General features: G+C 37.9%; 1 protein-coding gene across 5 annotated transcripts; it reads left to right on the top strand.

The window, feature by feature from the left end:
• Positions 1-394: 394 nt before the first annotated feature.
• slc37a1 (solute carrier family 37 member 1) lies at positions 395-22,259 on the top strand. Of its 5 annotated transcripts, none has more exons than XM_055022375.1 (21): positions 395-494; positions 1,524-1,734; positions 3,346-3,427; positions 4,485-4,620; positions 6,773-6,851; positions 7,198-7,333; positions 7,693-7,769; positions 7,866-8,035; positions 8,448-8,500; positions 8,576-8,650; positions 9,310-9,348; positions 10,809-10,931; positions 11,009-11,099; positions 11,452-11,514; positions 11,795-11,880; positions 12,010-12,058; positions 15,161-15,234; positions 15,331-15,409; positions 18,587-18,684; positions 19,451-19,515; positions 20,813-22,259. In XM_055022375.1, exons 2-21 carry the CDS (start codon positions 1,679-1,681, stop codon positions 20,826-20,828), a joined length of 1,647 nt encoding a protein of 548 aa, XP_054878350.1. In that variant the 5' UTR covers positions 395-494; positions 1,524-1,678; the 3' UTR covers positions 20,829-22,259. The 5 variants fall into 5 exon arrangements, with proteins under 5 accessions (XP_054878350.1, XP_054878349.1, XP_054878351.1 ...); XM_055022374.1 differs by having other exon boundaries at positions 405-489; XM_055022376.1 differs by having other exon boundaries at positions 405-489; positions 7,869-8,035.
• Positions 22,260-23,622: the final 1,363 nt, after the last annotated feature.

Consider the following 23,622-nt stretch of genomic DNA (forward strand, 5'->3'; position numbering starts at 1 on the left):
TTTTGGTGTGTCTTCAATATTTTTTTAGTCAGAAATGTGATATATTTATTCCTTTGAATGTTAAACATGTTTTCTTTGGTATTTCCAATAATAGTATGCCTGGGAAAGAATATATTATACACTTTTTTATTCTGTTAGCCAAGTTTCACATACATGCCTGTAAATGAGCTAAAAACAAACCCAACCTCACTGTTTTTGGAGCTTATGTAAGATATGATTTGGACTCTTTCAAAAAGTGCACCAACTCATAACCTGTTATAAACTGTAATTCATTTATTTATTCATTTCTCGTGGAGTCCTGTGGATTTGTTAGCTCAGCACTAATTGTAATTGTATACTCTTCATTTGTAAATAAAGTTTGGGAAAAAAAGGCTGGCTGTTGACAGTTGCCAGCTTTCAGCAAACTAGGAAGTGGCGGCTCTAGGAAGTGGCGGCTCTTGGCGGCTCTTGTGTTTCGTACAGATAAAGTCCGGGACTGCGGTGAACACGGTAAGGTGAGCAGAATAAACGTGGTTTGGGGCTGAAAGTTGTCCTGGGAAGAATACTGAGTCCTGATGGAGTTAGTCCTGCTTTAATGTGGTTTAGCTAGCTGCTGTTTGAACCTAGAGCTCGACGGTAGACAACATTGTCCTGAGTATCGATTGAACCATAACGCAGAGATGTTCTTCCTGAATCTATATCTCTCTCTAGCTCTATTTGTATTTAATGACAGATCCGGTCATTTTTAAAGATGGTTATGCAGGGATGTTTGGCTTTCTGCTCAACACACAGCAGCCTTGAGCAGCGAACATGATGCTTGACCAGAGAAGCAGCTGAAGAGCAACACGGTTCATTTGAAGATTGAATTTTTCGATGAAGGCTTCAAGCTTTTTGACTCAAACCTCAGCAACACCTGCAGGTTGTTTTTGCGCCTGTAACCACGGAACTTCAAGAGTGAAGCCATGACTCATTACTCCTGAGAATTGACTTTCCGTCATTTTCTGAATATCAGCGGTAAAGTAACAGAAAACTTGATGAACACTGGAGATTAACTGGACAGTTTCCCAGGACAGCAATAGAAAAAAAGAAGCATAAAGACAAGAATAAAAAAAATAACATTTATCTGATTTGCACTCTGAATGAGTTTCCTCAGGCGAATATAAGAAAGGACTGGGGAGTTCATTTTGCTCAGTTCAAAATGCAGCATTCCACAGAATAATGCAAACATCTCTAACAGATAAAAAAGAAGATTTAAGACAACTGTCGTTTCAAATTCAGCAATAATAAACTAAAAGTTAGTCAACTTTTTAAGAGGCTGATTAGTAAGAGTAAGCCTGTATCAGAGCAATGAAACTTGATTTGTGGCATACAGTCATCTACATTTCATTTTACAGTATATTTTATATAAAGTATTTTTACCCTCGCCCAGCATGGACACCTTTGTAGACCTTTTTTCTTGTTTAAGATCTTTCCTTTCTTTATTTCATTTCCATGATTCTTTAATTTTTTCCACCTATTCACTCTTCTGTCTCCTCCACTTGCAGGTGTCAGCCATGTGTCCTCCAGGCGTCCTTGTCCCTGCCTGTCTACTGTGACGAGGAAGATGACTAACTTCATCTTGATGAGTTTGAGGCCGCTTGGAATGCTGAACTTATTTCACCAAATTCTAACCTGAAACTCACTTTTTTTTTTCCACATCATGGCTCCTGTTCCTCCAGGGATCCGTCTGCTGGTGTCCTTCAACAGGGAACAGTGGTAGGTCTCCATCTGTCCCTCTATTTGTTTATCCACTCCTTTGTCCCTGCATCCCTGCAATTGGCTTTTTTTGCAGGTGGTTTGACCAGCAGTTATTGACCAGAGGTAGGGTTCACCCTGTACTGGTCGCTCGTCCATCACAGGGCTACACACGCACATTCACACACACGCATACACACACACCCATGCCTATTGGCAAATCAGTGCATTCAGTCACCTGACATCATGTTTCTGGACTGTGGGAGGAAGAACCTGGGAAGAACCCACACAGGCACAGGATGAACAAGCAGACTCATGAAGAACTTTTTATAGATGAGAGACATGGAGGCAGCTGCTTCCTCTTCTGACTGAGGACAAAAAGTCCAAAGAAATGTGTGCCAGAAATTAATGCTACAACCGAGCTGTTGCTTTTATTCTCCAGGTGTTGAATAAAAAGCAACAAGTTTGGGAATTTCTGTTAAAAGTATAGTTCCAAAAAATAATAATGTATACTGACATATTCACTAAATTAACAAAAGTATTCGCTCACCTCCCTTAACTCACACATGAGTTTAAGTGACATCCCATTCTTAATCCATAGGGTCTAAAATGACGTTGGGCCACCCTTTGCAGCTAGAACAGCTTTAACTCTTCTGCGAAGGCTGTCTTCAAGTTTTAAGAGTATGTTTATTCTCCAAATACACTTCAAAGTGTTCCCACAAAGTTGGGAGCATTCAGAGTTCCTTTCATTGGCACAAAGGGGCCAGGCCCATCTCCTGAGATACAACCCTCCACCAAACTTTACACTTGGCACAATGCAGTCAGACAAGTACCGTTCTCCTGGCAACCACCAAATCCAAACTCATTCATCAGATTACCAGATGGGGAAGAACGATTCATCACTCCACAGGACGCATGTCCACCGCTCTACAGTCCAGTGGTGGTGTGCTTTACACCACTGCATCCAAGGCTTTGCATTGCACTAGGTGATGTACGGCTTGGATGCAGCTATTTCATCATGGAAACCCATTCCATGAAGCTTTCTGTTCTTGAGCTACTCTAAAGGCCACGTGAAGTTTGGAGGTCTGTAGAGAAAGTTGTCGATTCCTTTGCATTATGCTATTCTGGATCCACTTCGTCAGTTCATGGCCTATTTTATGACTGAGTTGCTGTCATTCCCAAATACTTCCATTTTCTTATAATACAGTTGAATGTGGAATATTGAAGGGGAAAGAAATTTTACAACTGGATTTGTTGAACAGGTGGCATCCTATTACAGTTCCACACTGGAATTCACTGAGCTACTGAGAACAGGCCATTCTTTCATAAATGTTTGAAAAACAGTCTGCCTACCCAGGTTCTTCATATTATACATTTGTGTCCATGGAAGTGATCGAAACACTTGATTCTGATCATTTGGATGGGTGAGCCTAGCAGATTATTGTTGAAAAGTAAGCTTTCAGCTTCACCTCTTTAGTTGCATGCATTCGACCAACCGGTTACAGATGCTGGAAAGTCGGATCATATTCTCACAGTCCAGGTTTCTATGTTGGGATATGGCTTTTCTTCCTGTTGCTAGCATGAGGAGGAGAGGAAATGTTGCGGATATATGATGCTGTGTTTCTCCTGCAGGTACCGAGCTCTGACCTTCATGCTGACCTTCCTGCTCTATACTAGCTTTCACCTTTCCAGGAAACCCATCAGTATCGTAAAGGTAACATCTCTGTGTGTCATCTACACATCAAAACCCGATGGCTAGGAAGAAATTAACATTTCACACTGCTGGATTATAAGAAGGTTTTTTGCTTTAATACAAAACAAAGAAACAGAGATAAAACAAATAGGGAAGGCAGTTTATTTGAAAATGACATCTAAACTCAAACAAGCTGCTCACTGTCTAGAGTTACAGAACATGGCTCAAGCAAAACCTAAAATAGAACCAGAAGTGTGAAAAGTAGCACAGTGTTGTCTCAGGTTGTTGGTTATCTTTTTTAGACATGTTTGATGTGAGTTTTCCAGCAGGTTGACGGGAACGTTGCTGCATGATTTGTTTTTAAAACGTCCTTCGCCATCCATCTCCTCTCCTCTTCAGAGTCTAAAACAGGGATATTGTTCCCCTTGAAGACAAATTTAAGGGGAACTCCAGCCTGTCCAGCTGAAGAACCCGGTCAATACCTCCTCCATTGGGACAAACAGAAGACCCTGCCAGTAGACTTAGTGCTATATCCAATAATGCTGGAATCTATCAATCATTTTTAGATTGATAGATTCCAGCATTTGATTGATAGGTTCCAATCAAGATTGATTGACCAGCCTGTGGACCTGGGCTCACAGCATGATGGGAACATCATGCCGTGATCTCGAACAACCTTCCCATCATGAAACATGTCTAGGTTTCTGTCAGCGATGGCTTCTTCTGAGAGGCCTGGCATGTTCTGCTCAACAAACCTGCCATGATAGAAGCTATTTTGATGATGCCATTAGGGTCTCATGTTTATCTGAAAACAGACTGAAAACCAGATTTCTGTACAGGTTTTTGACTTGTTGATGTGAATAGTCTTGAACAGCCTGTTTCAGCTTAAAGGTTTTATTTTATTTTTTTTTCTTCTGATTACAGCAAAAGACTAACTTCAGGGACCTGAAACAAAATCTGAAGTTGCTCTTTGGGCATAGAAAACATCCTTGGGGAAATGAATGCCATGTGTACATGGAGCTTGAGATTGAACAGTTCTTGAATCTCAAATACATAAATTGTCTTTATTTTTTGCCAGAGTGAGCTTCATAAGAACTGTTCAGCAGCCAGTGAGCTGGCTGCTGCCACCGGCACTGTGGCCAGCAATGGAGGAAGCCAGGAAGCCTCTCTCCCTTCACTCCACACTGAGATGGGGTGCAGCTGGAAACCATTTGGTATTTATCTGATCTACTCTATTGTGATTATTTTAGGAGTGTATAGATAAATAGCCAAGATTTACTTTATTTTGGGAGATCAACCAATACTTAACATGTGAAGCTGATCTGAGCTACCACAGCAAATATCTAAATTTAAATGCCCTCCTCACTCACCAGGTCATATCTGTATGCTGGCAGTTAACATGACTATTGAGATCTCAGCAAATTTCTTGCTATATTTAGCATCATTTCAGACAATATATCAGCCAAAACACCTGGGGCCTCATGAACAAAGCGTGAGTATGCACACAAAAAATGTTTGGTGCCATATTTTATGCACAAGTTGGCATGTATAAAAATGAACGTTGTGGGAAAGTTTGCATAGATATACGCAAATTTTGACCTTTTTGTGAAAATGTGTGGGAGCCACACAAACTTTTTCTGTGGACAATATCAAACTACAAAGCGTCAAAACTCACCTAAATACACTGAAATCTGATGACATCAAGTGTTATTTAGAACAGCAAGCATCAAACCAGATGTTTTTTCATGATTTTAATATTTTAATGTTTATATGTAAATAATGAAACTGAACCACATTTATCCTCCGGCAATAAGCTAACACAAACACAAAATAAAAAAATAAAAAAAGAAAGCATGTGAAAACCTCACTCAAATGTAAATAGTACTTTTCCTCAGTTTTTGTCGCACAAAGATGTAGCGCATTGGTCTCTGTGCCGATACTCATGAAATGCATCATTTCATTCTCATTACAAAAGAAAACAGGGTTAAATCAGAATATTGTTTATTGATTGATTATTTTTAAGGTGTGTATGCAATCACATGTATCTAAGTTGGTGAGCCACTAACTGAGGAGTGCTTTGGCTATGATATAGAACATCGCCAATGGAAGAATTGGATTTTTCTATCTTTAAAATGTGTTTTCTTTATTTTTGTTAGGTGACCTGATGTGCCTTGAAAGCACTTTTGAATAAAATATATAATAATAATAGTAATAATAATTATTGCTATTATAAGTACTTATACTGCTACAAACAAGGATGTTGCCATGGTTATTGCTTGACCTTGTGGCAGATTTGGGTATTTACATAATTTATGTAATGTATTTATGGGTGACAACCAGGCAGATCAGCAGCTGTGCTCTATTTCCCACAAATTAGGATTAATAAAGGAAAGGTGCGCAGGCATGTAAGTATGTACAGCTTTATACTTCTAAACAAATTTTGTGCGCGACCTTTTCTAAATTTGTCCATATGCCAAGTTTTAGTTTGGAAACTGCACACTCTTTTATACATGAGGCCCCATGAGCTGTTTGAAGATAGGTGATCAGTGATTGATCAGAAAACTGCAATTGGTGCATGCTAGATTATTTTTTATATTTTATATGTTGGACATTCTTCCACCTCTATTTAAATAGCGAGGCTAGTCAGAATAAAGTCCTTTTCACAGAGGCAATGTGACTGAAATAGTTCATTGGAGAAAAACTGATTTTTATTGTCCTTTTTTGCAAAATAATTTATTTGTTCAAAGATTCATGGACATATTCTGTTTTAGTTGGTCTGATGTAATCAGGAATACTCACAGTTGTAACCTACAGTTAGACTGTCTGAAAAGACTGCTGAGATATCCAGAAGGTTTGTCTGGAGAGGGAGATGTTCGCTTAATCAACTTGTACAGTATGTCGGTCATTCTTTCGCTGTCCAATAAACCCATTTGGGAATTTATTTAACTGAAAGAAATCCAAGTTATGCTTTTGATGGATCACACTGCTCTTTGAAATGCAGGGTATCGTACTGAAAGCACACTGTAAAAAGGTCAATTACTGTGAAGTTGAACTCAAACAATCCATACAACCTTTTTCCACAGTAACAATGAGCTGTCAGTATATTTTTTGTGATGTATGAAACAGGTCTCTCTTGTAAATGAGACAATAAGACTCAAGATTTTTCCAGTATAAATAAAGAATTGTATATAGTACTTGAGCTTTAGTGGATTTACTGCTTTTTGCTTTATTTCTGAATGTTGTTGCCTCAAACTAAAGAGAAAAGCATAAGCAGGGCAATCAAGTTGGAAAGAACCCTGATCAGTTAAACAGTAATAAACTGCTAGCTGCATAATCTTTGTTTAGTAATTAATATTTTAATTTTAGATAAAAGCAACTACAAGCAGCTGCTAGGAGCCATGGACTACTCATTTCTCTGTGCCTATGCCATTGGGATGTACCTCAGGTGAGACATTAATATAATCAAGCTAGCATAAAACTAGCACAATTGTAGAATAAAACTAGCACAAACTATTAATACTAGTTTGGAGTTTACTAGATACTAGATCATTTAGTACTAGAGTTCTACTGAAGTAATTATCTGATGTTACAATGAGGGAATCAAGTATTTGATCCCTTCTTCACAGTTTCAGAATTATTTTAGTGCAAAAACACAAAATTATCAACAGATACAAGGATGTAACATGTTCTGTTTGTTCTGTTTTACTTCAGTAAACTTTAACGTAAGCAAAAGAAATTTGACATCATAAATGAATGTGAGTTAGCATATTGCTGCTGTTCCCCCTGTGCAGCGGCATCATTGGGGAGCGCTTACCTATCCGGCTGTATCTCACAGTGGGAATGCTGAGCAGTGGGCTTTTCACCTGCCTGTTTGGACTTGGTTACATTTACAACATTCACAGTCTCGGCTTCTATATATTTGTTCAGGTGAGATGCACACAACACCCGTTTTAACCAGGCTGGTTGGAACTTCTCAGTCAGGACAGCTGTACTGAAAAAAGAAAATCAGTGATCCAACTATAAAACATTTAGCTAATTTATTACAAGTAATCAAATAAAAATTATCCAATATGTGTAGTTTACTAATTTACAATGTTAGACAAACGTACAAAAATTAAGTCTGACAAATGTAATTTGATTACATGTAACAAGTTATCTCAGTTTCTTAAAGTTGGAGCTGCATTCTTTTTTTTCAGTCTGGAGGGCTGGAGCATTTACTTCTGCTTATGTATCTTTAGTTGATATGTGTACAGGATGTTGATGTGGCTCTCTTTTTGTTTTTCTAGGTGGCCAATGGTTTGGTCCAAACTACTGGTTGGCCCAGTGTCGTGACCTGCATTGGCAACTGGTTTGGAAAAGGAAGGTAAGGTAGAAAAGTTCACAGCTTTCATGTCAAGATGAATGGAGCTTATAAAGGCTGAGGCATGACGGGCTTAGTGATGAAACCTTGTGGTGTTAGCAGGCGTGGACTCATCATGGGACTTTGGAACTCCCATACCTCAGTGGGGAACATCCTGGGTTCTCTGATTGCTGGGTACTGGGTCTCCTCTAACTGGGGCCTTTCCTTCATTGTACCTGGCCTCATCATTGCAGCCATGGGAGTCATTTGTTTCCTTTTCCTTATTGAACGTAAGTCTAAAAGTCATTAAAATAATAATAATCATAATTATGTAAAGAGCGCAACACCGATCTGTGAAAACATATCAGTTTTAACAGCGTCAAAATGTCCACCTTAGTTGTTTTTTTTTTAATGAACATGTTCACACCAATAATAGTGATAATACTAAATAATAATTTCTAAAATTATAAGTGTAGAGGAATAAAGATGCATTGTTTTCACAAAATAACTTCTAAATGTTACGTTAGTCATTGGTCAGAGATTTTACTATTTGACTCCAGCCTGATATGCTCGTGTCAGACACTTTACCTTCCAGACTTGCTGAGGGAGCAATCATTTCAAAATAAAAGCATGGATAAGGCTGATGGATTTTCTCACTCCACATTTTTGCCATATTCAACTAACCGGTTTTCCCCTCCGCAGATCCGAATGACTTGAAAGGCATATACACTCAGAACCCGTCTCCTGGCAACAGAGTGAGTAAAGGATATTTGTTTTAGCCTTCCCGTGTGTGTTTACCTGTTTCATGTAGTAAATCTTTCTTTATTTAGGTTTCAGCCAAAAGTTGGAATGGAGAAAATGGACATCCAAAAGTATATTTGCAATACAAGGATAACAAAAAGCAGGTGTGCATCTCTCTGGATGAATACGTCATTACATAAGATGCTGTAATGTTGCTCTGTGAACTCCTGACATGAACCTAATTATATATTTGACCATATAAATTTTTTAAACACAGAAGTCCATTAGCCTTATCGTGCAGAGAGGATGTAACAGAACTGAAGGGATGGAGAGGTCAGCTGCAATTATATGTCAGGCTATTTTATCTCAAGAGCCTTTTTTTTTTTTTTTGGGCAGTTTTTAACCACCCACTCGAAACTCCAGGACTTTATAATTTGTCATATTTCATATGTAGTGAAATATGACAAATAAATATTGAGCTGCTATATCTAAGTGGAAATCAAAACAATAAAAGATAAAATGGCTCTTAGTCCCACAATGTGGTAGAAGTGATAATAAATCTCCCGACCTGTTGTGGCTGGCAGTAAAGGACTCATCTCTGAGTATTACTTGTTTACTTATAAAATCAAGAGTTTTGCACCTTCCGATTCTCTAACACTAGACAAAAATAAGAAGCTCCAATTCAGTAACTACTAAATCATAATCCTTCAACATCACTATTACTCTTTGAACAAACTTGATACTCGTATGAGTTACATTTATTCTTTTTTTAATCAAAGTATTTTTGAATTGAACATAATGTTTCCTTCATATTGTGTTTTAGGCCTACAGCTTTTTTAAGGAATGTCTTCAAAATAGGAAGGTCAGTTCTGTCAGTGATCTCCAGCTTCGCTTAAACATTTAGGCTAGATCTAAATGTTTAAGTCTTTGTCAACAACAACAATATATTCAATCATATTAAATTTGGATACAAATTTGGGATTTTGGCTTTGAATAATATGGGTGTACAGTTTTGCTAAATGTTCAAGAGCATCAACATTCAGACTCAGCTCTGAGGTGTCTGGAAACCCTTAGGCAGGATTGAACCCATTCACATTTCCTGTTACTTTTATTTGGTTTAATTTCAGTTTTTATCACATGTACCTCTGCATAGCTATTAGAAGGTGTAATGCATTTTTAATATGTGTATAATATAACTTGTCTTTGGTCTGTTATGACCTAAAAAAAAACCCTAACTCTTATTGCCATTTTCTTTTGAGAGATAATACTTTTAAATCGGTTTATTAAACTAAGTCATAGATTCTTAGTCTTTTGACAGTTAGTATGCCTGTAGCTATAGTGTTTAAGATAACACTTTATTTGAAGTGGTATGCATAAGATAACACTGTCATAAATGTGACATAACACCTGTTATGAACATGAAGGAGTCTTCTTGAATGTTTATGACTTTTGTCATAAAGGGTCATTTGGTAAATAATGGCACTTTCAATGCAAAGTTGACACATTTAATGGACTTTTAATGCATTAAAATATTTGCAGATTAATGCTAAGTTGACACTTTTAGTGCAACTTTGTATTGAAGTGTCATTATTTACCGACTGACCCTTCATTACAACAGTCACACATTTTCAAGAAGACTCCTTCATGTTTATGACAGGTGTTATGGGAAATGGCTTTGACCTTGAATAGCGTCTCATCAAGTCCAGAGGACCCCATCTTGCCGTGCACTGGCCTTCGCTCCATATGTGTTCATGTCATGTCAGTCTTATGCACACCCCTTCACATAAAGTGTAACCATGTGGAGCTGTTAAATGGGATCTAGTCATTTTTCAGGTAGTGAAATAGATATAATATCCAGAAATACTGATAATTTTATTGATGAGGACCAAAAGATTTACTTTTCTTTATTCTGACAAACCAGCTTGAACTTAAATCTGGTGAGGAGTTTCTCTTTACTGTCACTGTCTTACTGTCTGCTGCTGCTTGTTAAATTAGTTGAGTTTTGATTGAATGTCCTCCTCCAAATTCAGAAAATTATAAGCTGTGTGGAACTTTTTGATTTTTTTTTTCCTCCGTTAATTTTTTTTTATTATCTTTTTCATAGCATTTAATCACAGATAATTTTACAATAATTTGGTTGCTTTAAAAATATAGAATATACATTTTCAAGCATCATCAATTCATTTTTCTACCTCTTGAGAATCTGAGCTACTGAGCTTTTTTCTGAGGCGGTTAGCTGTTGAGCTGGTGTTGGTGTTAGCCGGTTCTGTTGGGTTGTAACTGATCTGTGGCCTTCCTGTTCCCGTTTCCATCCTGGTGCAGAACTACGACACGGAGCTGCTGCTGCCCCGGGACGCTGTGTGTGTCCCTGCCCAGCCGGTCGTGGTGGTGAAGAGCGAGTCAGAGCCTTCTGCTATCAGCTTCATGGGAGCGCTGCGAATACCTGTCAGTTTACTGACACTGCTTCTCTGCTGTGTTTGCTGTCACATCAGTCAGTTGTCACATGCTCTTTGTTTCTGCAGGGAGTGGTGGAGTTTTCTCTCTGCCTGCTCTTTGCCAAGCTGGTCAGTTATACCTTCCTTTTCTGGCTGCCCCTCTACATCACCAAAGCAGGTGGGAAAACAACCTGACAGCCTTGCTCAGCAATTTCCTCCTTAAAATTTTGCCTCATTTCACTTTGCTTGAAATGAGCAAATTTATGCACATGGAGCATACACGATGTTCCATGTGTGTAAAATGACTTTGAAGGACCACATCTGTGGAAACAGTTTCAGAAAACAGATTTCAGTGAATCGTTTCCTCTTCAGGCGCGTTCTATGCTCTGTGAAAAAAGAGTCTGTTTTTGAATAACATGCTTTACATCTAGTTTTGAATCTGCACATTTTAAATTAACTGTACTGTGCTGAAATCCCTTTATTCTGGCGAGAGGTATGTGATAAAACTGATGCTTTTGTTTCTTATTCAGCTCACTTGGATGCAAAGAAAGCTGGAGATCTCTCCACCTTGTTTGATGTTGGAGGAATTGTGGGTCAGTGATTTTTTGTTTTTTTATTTTATTTTTAACATTTTTTCTCCAACCATTTGTTTCATGTTTTTCATTGAGTACGATTAGTTTTTAGTTTTTCAATTGCTAATGGAATCTGAGGCTTTTTTCTTCATTGCTTTTTTTGTGTAAATAGAAAATTAGCTTCAGTTTATTTTTGCAGGAATTAGCATGAATGTTTTCCTGATGTAATGACATAAATGAACTCTGTGTCTGCTTGTGTGTGCGTACATGTGTGTGTGTCCATGTGTCCATGACCATACAGGTGGGATCTTGGCAGGAGTGATCTCTGATAAATTGGGGAAGAGAGCCAGCACATGTGCAGTTATGCTACTTCTAGCTGCTCCTACAGTAAGCTTCCCCATGTTTTGGTTCTTAGGAATTAAGCACAGTATTTAATTTTCCATAACAGGGTTGATAACCAATCCCTGTAATGTATGTTACATAAATGTACATTATCCTTCTGTTTTTGCTCTGCAGCTCTATGGCTTCTCGATGATCAGCCAGCTGGGATTGGGACCAACCGTTGGTGAGAAGCTGCTGTCTTTTCCCTGTCTTCTTTCAACAGGATTGTTTTTTTTCTGGAGGAATTTCTGAAAAGGAATGGAAAGGTGCTCTTAAATATATAGGTAAACAAAACCTATATATTGTTATATAGGTAAACAATATATAGGTATATATACTCAGAGGCATGTCCTTTACTGCCAGCCACAACGGGTTTGGGAGATTTATTAACACTTCTACCATGGATTCGTCTTACAGCTTCATCAGTACAAAGTCAAAGTTCCCAAAATCTTCCCAAAAAATCTCAAAATATTATTAGGATCTACCTTCTTTTACAGTCTCATCTTCACTGATGTGTGTTGGAAAGTTTTGACCAATCACGTATTGCTGTTAATTTACATCAGGATTCTGGCAGCCCCTTGACTGAGTGTGTGTTGGACTTTCTTAGAAATAATCTGACCTCTTGATCTGACATAAATGAACATGCTAACATCTGCTCCTTTTCAGAATTGCAGAATAAGCCAATTAATCACAAATTGTTGTTCTTATCTGTCTGAACAACATACTTCTCAAGTAAAATTTTGGTCCAACTTTGTGCTTCGCACGCAATGAGAGGAGGTCAATTTGACCCAAAGAGATGTCAAAATCCTTTCGCAATAACTAATCTATAAAAAGTATTCAAATCAAATCAAATTTTATTTGTACAGCACATTTCAGCAACAAGGCATTTCAAAGTGCTTTGCATCATAAACACAAAGTCATGCATCATAGAATAAACGATACATTGTTACATATTAAATTTCAAAAACAACTCTAAACAGGTGTGTTTTAGTTGAGATTTAAAGGAAGTCAGTGTTTCTGCTGTTTTACAATTTTCTGGAAATTTGTTCCAAATTTTTGGTGCATAGATGCTGAAAGCTGTTTCTCCTCTCTTGGTTCTGGTTCTGGGGATGCAGAGCAGAACCAGAACCAGAACCTGAGAGTCTGGAAGGTTAATACAACAACAGCACATCTTTGATGTATTGTGGTGCTAAACCGTTCAGTGATTTATAAACTAACAACAGTATTTTAAAATCTATTCTTTGAGCTAGAGGGAGCCAGTGGAGGGACTTTAAAACTGCTGTTATGTCTCTATCTTCCTGGTTTAGTGAGAACAGGAGCAGCAGCTTCTGGATCAGCTGCAGCTGGAGGATTGATTTGTTGGACAGGCCTGTGAAGACGCTGTTACAATAATCAATGCGACTAAAGATAAACACATGGATGAGTTTCTCTAGATCTGGCTGAGACATTAGTCCTCTAATCCTGGAGATGTTCTTCAGGTGATAGAAGGCCGACTTTGTAATCGTCTTTATGTGGCTCGCAATGTTCAGGTGTGAGTCCATCACTACTCCCAGGTTTCGGACCTGATCTCTAGTTTTTAGTTGTAATAACTGAAGCTGTGCATTGACTCTAGATCTATAGATCTAGATCTATAACTCTAGATCTATAGCTCTAGATCGTTCCTCTTTAGGTCCAAAAATAATGACTTCAGTTTTGTTTCTGTTCAGCTGGAGAAAGTTTTGGCACATCCACACATTTCCGTTCTTACATTTCTAAAGCCATACTAGATGCAAATATTTGTGTAGAGCTTTTGTTTTATGTTCACAGTTGCATAGAAAATGTCTTGGAAAGCAGAAGTTTAGATCTCTGCAAGTCACTGATCTTAGAAGCATCAAGTCTTGGTTGCAGCAAATGTAGCAATGTGCAAAGCTTTAGAAGAAAGGGGATGTGAGAAAAATTGCAGATGTTCTTTTCCAACAGTCTTATTGCACCAATACGACCAAATAGATCTTGAATGACACGCTTAAATGTTCTCATTGGAATAGATGAGAAGATTGATGACTGGACAGGACTAGTAGGTCTACAAGATGGATGGAATAACAGATGGAAAACATTTAGAGATGTTTGTTGTATTTATTGTATGAGTGCTTATGTAAATAGAAATGCTTGAGGGGTTATGCAGTCAATGAGTAGAATGTACAGAAACGGTGAAGAAAGCTCCCCATCTTTGAGACAAAGCTGAGCTAGGGTCACCTTTAGTGCACTGCCTTCTCCTGTACTGATATCAATTCAGTCAAGTCCAGCATTTTAGGATCCCTGAGCCTGAGCACGTGCTTCAGACAGAGAGTACACTGAGGGAGAATAAAGCCCTTTTATCAGGGTGGAAAAAGTGAAGAAAAAAGAAACTGTATCAGAAATAGCTGCCTAACAACAACCTGTCGTTCCTCTTGTCAGGGCGACATTATCACACAGCATGAGGAGCAGTCAAATGCCTATCCAGTCCCATTTCTGGACTGGATTTAATTGATAAAATATTTCTAGAGTGTGCACAAAAAGGAATTTCTCATCTTTCCAGTCCAATCTAATCAAGTTACTTTGGGTAAAATAAATTGGTCTGCTTTCTTCGTTTCCCAGATGAAATGATAAACCTGGTTCTGAAGTATTTGGGTTAGTTGCTGTGAATGTAAACTTTAATTCTTTCACATTGGTTTCCTTATGCTTACTTTTGTCACCGATTATCCTCATAGTTTTTGAAATTGAGCTTTATATATGCTTAATTACATTAATAACCTGCTGTTGGGGTATCAACCTTCCAGACCTCTCAGGTTTCCTGGTTCTGATCTGCTCTGCATTCCCAGAACTAGAACCAAACATGGACCACAAATCTGGAACAAATATTCAGAAAACTGTAAAAAAAAAAAAAAAACCCTATCTGTTTAGAGTTGCTTTTGAACCATAATCACCGGAACATTAACCAGCATATCTGATGTGTAATGATGACACTTAGTGTTTGTTTCACTTGTTGATTGTGTGTTTTATGACTTTGTATTTTTGTGTTTTTATGATGTAAAGCACTTTGATATGCTTTGTTGCTGAAATGTGCTATATAAATACAATTGATTGATTGATTGATTGATTGATTGATTGATTGATTGATTGATTGATTGATTGATTGATTGATTGATTGATTGATTGATTGATTGATTGATTGACAGCATTCAGTGCAAATGGTTTCATGGGAAATGCTGCCTGTGGACATTGAGGCTGTCTTTAGGAATAGAAGTTTGATTGATTTGGTGTTTGCCAGGAATGCTGCTCGTATGTGGAGGTCTGGTGAACGGACCATATGCTCTCATAACAACTGCTGTGTCAGCAGATCTGGTAGATATTTCACACTAATAACTATTTTATGTTTCAATAGTTTTTCTCTCACATGTAAGCCTCTCTGATTCTCTCTTTTTGTGTTTTTGATAACAGGGAACACACAAAAGCCTGAAAGGCAATGCCAGGGCTTTGTCCACAGTCACAGCCATCATCGATGGAACAGGATCTGTAGGTCAGTATTATTTATTCTCTCCCTTAAGTTAGCAATACATCACTAATCAAGACGTTGAATGTAGCTGTTCTCCTGTTATTCCTAGCTGAAACATAGCAGTCAAGCACAAAAAGACCAGGCCTCATGTATAAAAGAGTGTGCAGTTTTTACACTACAACTTGGCGTACGGACAAATTTAGAAAAGTGCGGCGCACAAAAAATGTATAAAGCTGCATGTGGCTGCGTACATTTCATTTATACATCCCAATTTGCAGGAAATAAAGCACAGCTGCTAGTACGTCTGTTGCCACCCATAAATACATTATGTAAATTTGTATAAATACCCGGAAGTCTTCCACCATGTGAAGCAATAACCGTGGCAACATCCCTGTTTGTAGCAGTATAAGAATCTTTAATAAAAAGTATTATATATTTTATTTAAAATATGCTTTCAGGGAACATAAGCTCAGTTAACAAAAATAAAATTTATACATTTTAAAGAAAAATCCATTGTCTGAGAATAAAGGCAGTTCAGTTTCATCGTTTATGTTTAAACAATAACATATTGTTTAAACATAAACAATATTTATGTTTATGTTTAAATCATAAAAAAACATAGGGTTTGATGCTTCGTGGTCTACATCAGTGGTCCAACATTGAAACCACAAGCAGCAAAATGAGTAAGAAACAGATCACATGTCTTTGTAAAGTTTCTTTGCTGAGGGGAAAAGGTCCAGAGAAGAGACAGGAGAGTGAATTTATCCTGGTAGGTGATTCCCACATTCCAAGACGCTCTGCATGATATGGTGACCGATTCGTTAATGATGCTTCAAACTGCTTCTCCACGTAGAGACCGTGTGCATTGGCAGCACTTCGGGTGTCATTGTCTCTCATCACTCCCAGATGGGAGAAACAAGCTCACGGCTCCCTTTTAAAATATTTCGTAAAAGAAAAAAAAAATTCCTTCATCCGCACTGGCAGATCATTTGTCTGAGGCACTGAGAGGAGAAATCTATGTTTTGCCCCAGAAGTCACGGACATTAGTCGTTAATGTGAGTTAAAATTTTCACAAAAGTAAAATGTTTGCTTTTGTTGCACATCTGTATCTTATTTTGAAGGGATGTGTAAACGTTACCATAGCGACCAGAGTCAGTGAGCATCAGGACACTGGTTGAGATGAGAGGAAAAGAGCTTCTGAGTTTAGGTTTGGTTCACACAGCACGATTTAAGGATTGTCAGCCAATAAAAGTCCAACAGGTTCGGTCAGTTCATGTGTCCAGCCACATGGCAGGAGCAACACACCACAAGAACCGATTCCAGTCACAAACATCCCGATTCCAGAAGAAATATCAGTAAAACTCCCAACATACCATACAGGAATTTATAATAATCAAACACAGATGACGATGTAGAAGCAGTAGAGATAGCTTGTGGACGTTATAAAAAGAAAAGGCATTGGATAAAACAAAGCGGGAGCAACTGCTCTATTTCTGCACTATGATTTGGTGACGAGTTATGATTTTTCATAGTTAACATTTTTAACTGAATAAGCATAACCACATATAATAAACGTATATAAAAATGTATTGTACATGTAGTAATAAACATTTCCACATATCACCTTCGATGTCCACCGGACTCTCAGTTGCGCCGTGTCAGCTGTTTGGGATTCCCTCTGTTCTTACATCACAGCATTTTCTGATTGGCTACCTGTCACATTCAACAGGCTGCCCTCTCGCTCCCAGGCAGGAAACCCCCACAGGCTGCGATAATCGGGACAAGTCAATGTTGAAAATGCCGATTTTATATTGGGCATATTCAACACAGCAGCACACACTGCAGGACGTTGTAAGATTATCATAAAGGGAAAATTGGGTAAAAAAAAAATAATAATAATAATTTACCCACCCCGGGGTACAGCAAAAAGTGCCTAGTTTCAACCGGTCCGCGGTAATTAAAAAGGTCTAAATAACATTGAATGTAGTTAGATTTCGGTGGATTTGGGTGAGTTTTGACACTTTGTAGTTATTGTCCACAGGAAAGTTTGCGTTTCTTTTGTGGCTGCTGCACACAATAAAGCTGTGGGTATATTTATGCAAACTTTGACACAATGTTCATTAGTATACATGCCAACTTATGCGTAAAATATGGCACCGCACATTTTTTGTGCGTACGCCGCTTTAAACGTGAAGCCCCTGATCAATGTTTAGTAACTGTAGATAGATAGTTACCAATAGATAGCCAATAGATAGATAGTGGTTAAGCTGCTGTTTAACCACATACCATTAATAAAAACAGGAGTCAAATTTTTGCAGCAGACTAAATTATTTCCTGTCAGCGTAGTGACAAAAACAGAAATGATAAATTAGTCTTCCCATCTATTTTATTTGATTAACGGTTTCTTTGATGTAACCCTCAGCCTAACCCTAAACACCATTTCCCAGAATGCAACCTCTGCTGAAGACAGGAAATCTGGCACAGATTGTTCTCAGTAGCGAGTAAAAGCTAAGTTCACAACCTGTGAACCTCCACAGGTTCCTCAGTGACCTGGGACCAGGTCACATGGTGACCATGGTGACACTTTTGACGTATTATGTATCCCAATCAGAACCTGCTTGTTCCAAGAAAAGAAAAGGACAAGAAATGCACATATTTCCAACATTTTGATATGCAAGTTGCTATCCATGTTTATTCTTGTTTGTTTATAAGTCCAACTGAATGACCTGTGTTGTAGCCACTCACTCACAAAATGTTCCTTTTTGTGAGTGAGTATAAAGTATCTATTCTATTCTACATGCAACCACTAAGCTCAACGTGTTCACCGGGAACCTTGCCAGTCATAAAGTCTATGATGAAATGTTTACCTCCCTTAGACCTGCAGAAAAGTGATTAGCCTGTGGGGCCCTCTGATAGACTAATGCTGTTAGAGCTCCACCTGTACAGAGTACAAATAGCAGCATGCTGTGCTGCTTGTTGACTTCAGGAAGAAAGGAACCAGAATTATAGATGTAAACATCAACTACGTTACTGGAAGTGCAGCTTCTCATGCTTTGCTTGGCTGCTATGCAAACAGTGAATATTCAGCACAACATTGTATATTTGAAGTAGTCAAATCCCAAAATATGCTCACATCTTGAAATGTAAAGTTTTAGTCAATTTTCAGTCCAAATCTAAAACTATTTGTGTTTGTGGTGATAGGTGCAGCTCTGGGCCCCCTGCTGGCAGGTGTGTTGTCTGCAGGTGGCTGGAACCAGGTCTTCTACATGCTAATGACTGCTGACTTCCTTGCTTTGCTGGTGAGTGCAGAGCAGTGACTGTTTGGAGATATTTCAACAGTTTGATGACATACTTTAGGGTTAGAATGTGTCAGAATTCTCAATGAGTGGAAATGCTCCATCAAGAATCTAGAAGTTAGAAGATTCCTCTCTGTAGTTTCAAGCTTTTTGGAACAAATTTTACTCACTTTAGTTGTGTTTGGCCTTTAAGCATGAAAATGGAGGTGGAGCTGCCCTCTCTTACTGCTCATGTGAAATGTTTTAGTTGAAGGTTAGGAAAACCTTGATCATAACAGTAAAGAATGCTAGTATAAATAGTAACACATTAGCTCTGAAATGTTAAGACCTATTCAAAATTTCAGCTTTTCAATCTTTTTTGACATTTTTTTAACTCACCCTTTTACTCAGCAATAAAAACTTATGTTTAGCTTTAGTGCTAAAGTGAAAGTTATTCATTAACTAGGTTCTGCTTTTTTTCTGGACAGTGTACAGTGCTTATAATAAAGTGAAGAAAAATACAACTATGTCACTCAATCACAGAAACGGCAAATAGCCACCTTCAATAGACTTCATAGCAACACAGATCAAACAGACATGAGAAAAACATTTATTTCAGCTTCTCAGAAGACAAGCGCAAGGAAAACCACATTTCTGTCATGTCAAATTTTGATATTGTTTATAATTTATTTTATTTTTTTGCTGCTACCAAGTGAATCGTAGCTGCAGGCCTTAATTCATCACAAATATTTTGTATGCTTATAAAATGTTTTCATTGTTTGTGTTGAAGCTTTTATTGCGGCTGGTGACCAAGGAGCTGTGCTCATCCAAGTCCCCCCCTGTCTCTGCGATAGAGTGAGTCTTTATCCACTCAGTTCCTTTCCATTCCACAAACTATTTCTTACTGATGACATTAGATGTTCATCTTACTGACTGTCTGTCTGTCTGTCTGTCTGTAGATGGGTCTATATATTGAAAGATAGATCTATATAGATGATATCATGACTATGTTGTAACACGGTTGAATCTATGGATCCATTTTCTTTGGTTGGATGAATAAACTCCTGCCTAATATCAGCATGCTGTTAGCAATCAGAGCACACTGTTGGTGGATGCTTAGTGTAACATGGAGCATAAAGCTGAGAGCATAGGTGGCGCGTGTTGCTACAATCAATAGTACCCACACAGACACACCCACTAGAAAGAAATAAACACACCCAGTACAACACTTTTATTCTAATGGCTGAGAGGTTGCCAGGCGATGGTGTATTTTTGTCCCAAAAGCAAGCAGAAAGTGAGCAGAATATTTGCTCCGAGCAGAGACAAGTTCTGAGCGCAAAGAGAAGTTGTGGGTACAAGCGTCCACTCAGTTCCTTTCCATTCCACAAACTTTCCATTCCTGAGTTTTGAAAAGAAAGACATGCAGTCCTGCTTTAAAAATGAAAATGTAAGCAGAAGTATTAAAAGCTTTGAGAACAAAAGACATGAAATCCTACTTTCAGACTGATAGTAGGATTTCAAGTTCATTATTCAAGTTCTCTTAAATTATGGAAGAAAAAAATATCATAGATGATTTAATGCTTTCAGCTTTGTAGGAAACGTTTGGAGTTGGTCTTTTCTTTATCCAACATGATTGCCGACCAGTGCACAAAGTAAGATCCATGAAGACATGGCATGGGTCAGCAAGCCTGGTGTGGAAGAATTTGACAGGCCTGACCTAAATCTGATAAAACACTTTTTCAGATTAATTGTACCAGAGACTGTGAGCCAGACCTCGTCATCCAATCTTAGTGCCTGACCCAATCAATGTGCTTCTGGAAAAATAGTAACAAAACAAAATTCCAGCTCCTAAACCGGGTGGACACACATATTGGACACTCTATATGTGTGAAGAAAGACAACTAAATACTTTTGGTAATGTTGGGCATTTATTTAAGTACAAGGTCCCAGGATTCACCGTGATAATAAGAGACATGGATGTGGATGGAAACTTTGAATCATGTCTTCAGGCTCACACTGCAGTGTGTGTACAGGAAGCAGCAGACCTTAGCTCTGACTCGCTCAGGAAAGACAAAGTTCAGCTTACTGCTTGTTACTGTACAACATAACCTCACCTACTCTCTTCATCGAAATAATGTTCTCTTCTTCACAGGTTGAAGGAACACTGAGCACCATGATTGCACTGTTACCACACACTGACCACTCGTCTCAGCCTGGAAAGGAGGACAGCTCAGCCAATCCCTGGAAAACATGTCGGGCTCAAATGCACAAAATTTACTCTGGAGAAGAGCTGGTAACTGAAAATGAATCAAGCTCAAAACAGCAGCATACTTCAAGCTTCATGTACATTCATCTTATTTGTGTCTTTCCTCATATATCTCTTGAAAACGCAACTGAATCCTGTTTAACAATCTTTTTATTTTTAACAAGTGTGGCCCACAGAGAAATCTGATTTGGTTTTACTGAGATAAGTTTAATAGATCCTTGTTTAAGGAAGGACAGAATCCTTCTAATTATAACAATCATCAAATCTACAACTCTAAATTAGCTGTCATGTTTACATTCGGATAGTAGTTTTTGTTGCTCCAGTTTGGGAAGAATAGTAGACTCTAGCAGGAGTCTAAAAAACAGGGCTTCTTCTTTGGAGCCTATCTTCATTTTGAACCATATACTACAGATGCTGTTTACAGATATCAATACTAGTATTCATGGTCTATGTTTGTAGCGTCATATTAATTATATGAAGTCTTACAAAGCTCAGGCATCAAATCAAAAATTCAGATTACAGGGTTTTATCTTTGTTTTTTATTCTCTTGACATTTGTAGTGAAAATCCCAGCGTTAGCTTTCAGAGCAACATCCTGCCAGCAGCACCAGATGCAGCTTTGTAGCGCTCACTGCCATGTGGGTTTTTCATTCATTTATTGGATTGTATTCTTGTTGCAGTGTCATTTTAATTTGATGTGATTCATCTATCAGTCATAGATCAGAATGGCACAGACAACATCTCTCTATATAAGTCCTGAAATCATCTTTCTGGTGGATGGAGGTGAGCTTTAGTTGTTTGTACCAGTTTGCTGTCTGTGTGCCGTCCCAAATTAAGCATTGTTTTTAAGCAGTAGACCACTGAAATGAAGCTGCTATTGCCTTACTGAACCAAAGAGATTATGAAATCACTTTTATTTGTTGAATTGAACACACTTTAATCTGTATGTTTATTTCTGATTAATATGTTGTATTCTTTGTCTTGTAATAGGGCACCAAAGTTTTATTTTTCTTAGCTGCTAAGAGGAATGTGGTCTGTTTGTACTTGGGGCCTGGGGTTGAACGGGTCTAATAAATTATCAATGCACTTATGTGATTAGAAGGTTTTCAGGCTGAAATTGTTTATTTTGAAATTCAGTTTGCAAGGTTTTTATTTCGAACATGCTCATTTTGAGTTAAGTTGAAACATTGAATAATTACTTCTAATTTATCATTTGCTAAGGTGATTAGTCCTTTCATTAAAAATTGTGAATCTTGCAAGATGCTTAGCTATTTTTCTGTTTTATTTAATTATTTATGTTATGTTAATCTGACTACTTAGAATATATATATATATATATAGTATATATATATATCCAATCATGTTGGATATATATATATATATATATATATATATATATATATATATATATATATATATATATGTATTTGTATTTTCATTAAAAGAAAACGACATGCATATTTATTTTGGGATGGTGGTAAGACTTTGAGTACTTGAAATATATTGTGCCTTGTTTGTTGTAAGTAAATTTCTGAAAGAAAATCACAAATTTATGATTTCTGTAACTGCTCTTTCATAGAACCCATTGGGGAAAAGGAATAAACATTGGTTTTGTGGGATTTGTGTTTTGATGCTTGAAGGAGTTCCAACAGAGCAGGGCAATGCACAGGGATCCTGGAGAATTCAGAAACTTTAGGATCAGTGATAATAGGATATATGTCTGTCTGTCTGGGTCAGGGGTGTCAAACTCCAGTCCTCAAGGGCCGGTGTTCTGCAGTTTTTAGATTTGCCACAGGTACAAAACACTGGGATGAAATGGCTTATTTATGTCTTCCATGTGTAGACAAGTTCTGCAGAGCCTTGCTAATGACCTAATTGTTCTATTCAGGTGTGGTGCAGCAGACACACACATATATATATATATATATATATATATATATATATATATATATATATATATATATATATATATATATATATATATATATATATATATATATATATCCAACATGATTGGATATATATATATATATACTATATATATATATATATATATATATATATATATATGTGTGTGTGTGTGTGTAATTTAAAAAAAAAGGGCCTGGAAGGTATATATGTATATGTGTATATATGTCTAGCCCAGAGATAGAGATACTAGCAGGGAAAGCGTACATGGAACAACATAACCAAGTGGCAGGCATAGTGTACAGAAACATCTGTGCAGAATATGGACTGGAAACCCCGAGATCAAAGTGGGAAACACCCCCAAAGGTGGTGGAGAACTAAGCTAAGATCCTGTGGGACTTCCAGATCCAGACAGACACAATGGTAATGGCGAACCAACCAGACATTGTCGTAGTGGATAAACAACAGAGGAAAGACGTTGTGGTAGATGTAGCAATACCAAGTGATTGCAACATCAGGAAAAAGGAGCACGAGAAACTAGAGAAATACCAGGGCCTCAGGGAAGAACTGGAGAGGGCCTGGAAGGTGAAGACCACAGTGGTGCCTGTGGTCATCGGGGCCCTCAGGGCAGTAACCCCCAAACTGGATCAATGGCTACAACAGATCCCAGGAACAACAACAGACATCTCAGTCCAGAAATGTGCAGTCCTTGGCACAGCCAAGATACTGCAGGACCCTCAAACTCCCAGGCCTCTGGTAGAGGACCCGAGTTCAGAGGATAAGAACCAC

This window comes from Poeciliopsis prolifica, unplaced genomic scaffold (assembly GCF_027474105.1).
Source record: "Poeciliopsis prolifica strain line A6 unplaced genomic scaffold, Auburn_PproV2 SCAFFOLD085, whole genome shotgun sequence".
NCBI lineage: Eukaryota > Metazoa > Chordata > Actinopteri > Cyprinodontiformes > Poeciliidae > Poeciliopsis > Poeciliopsis prolifica.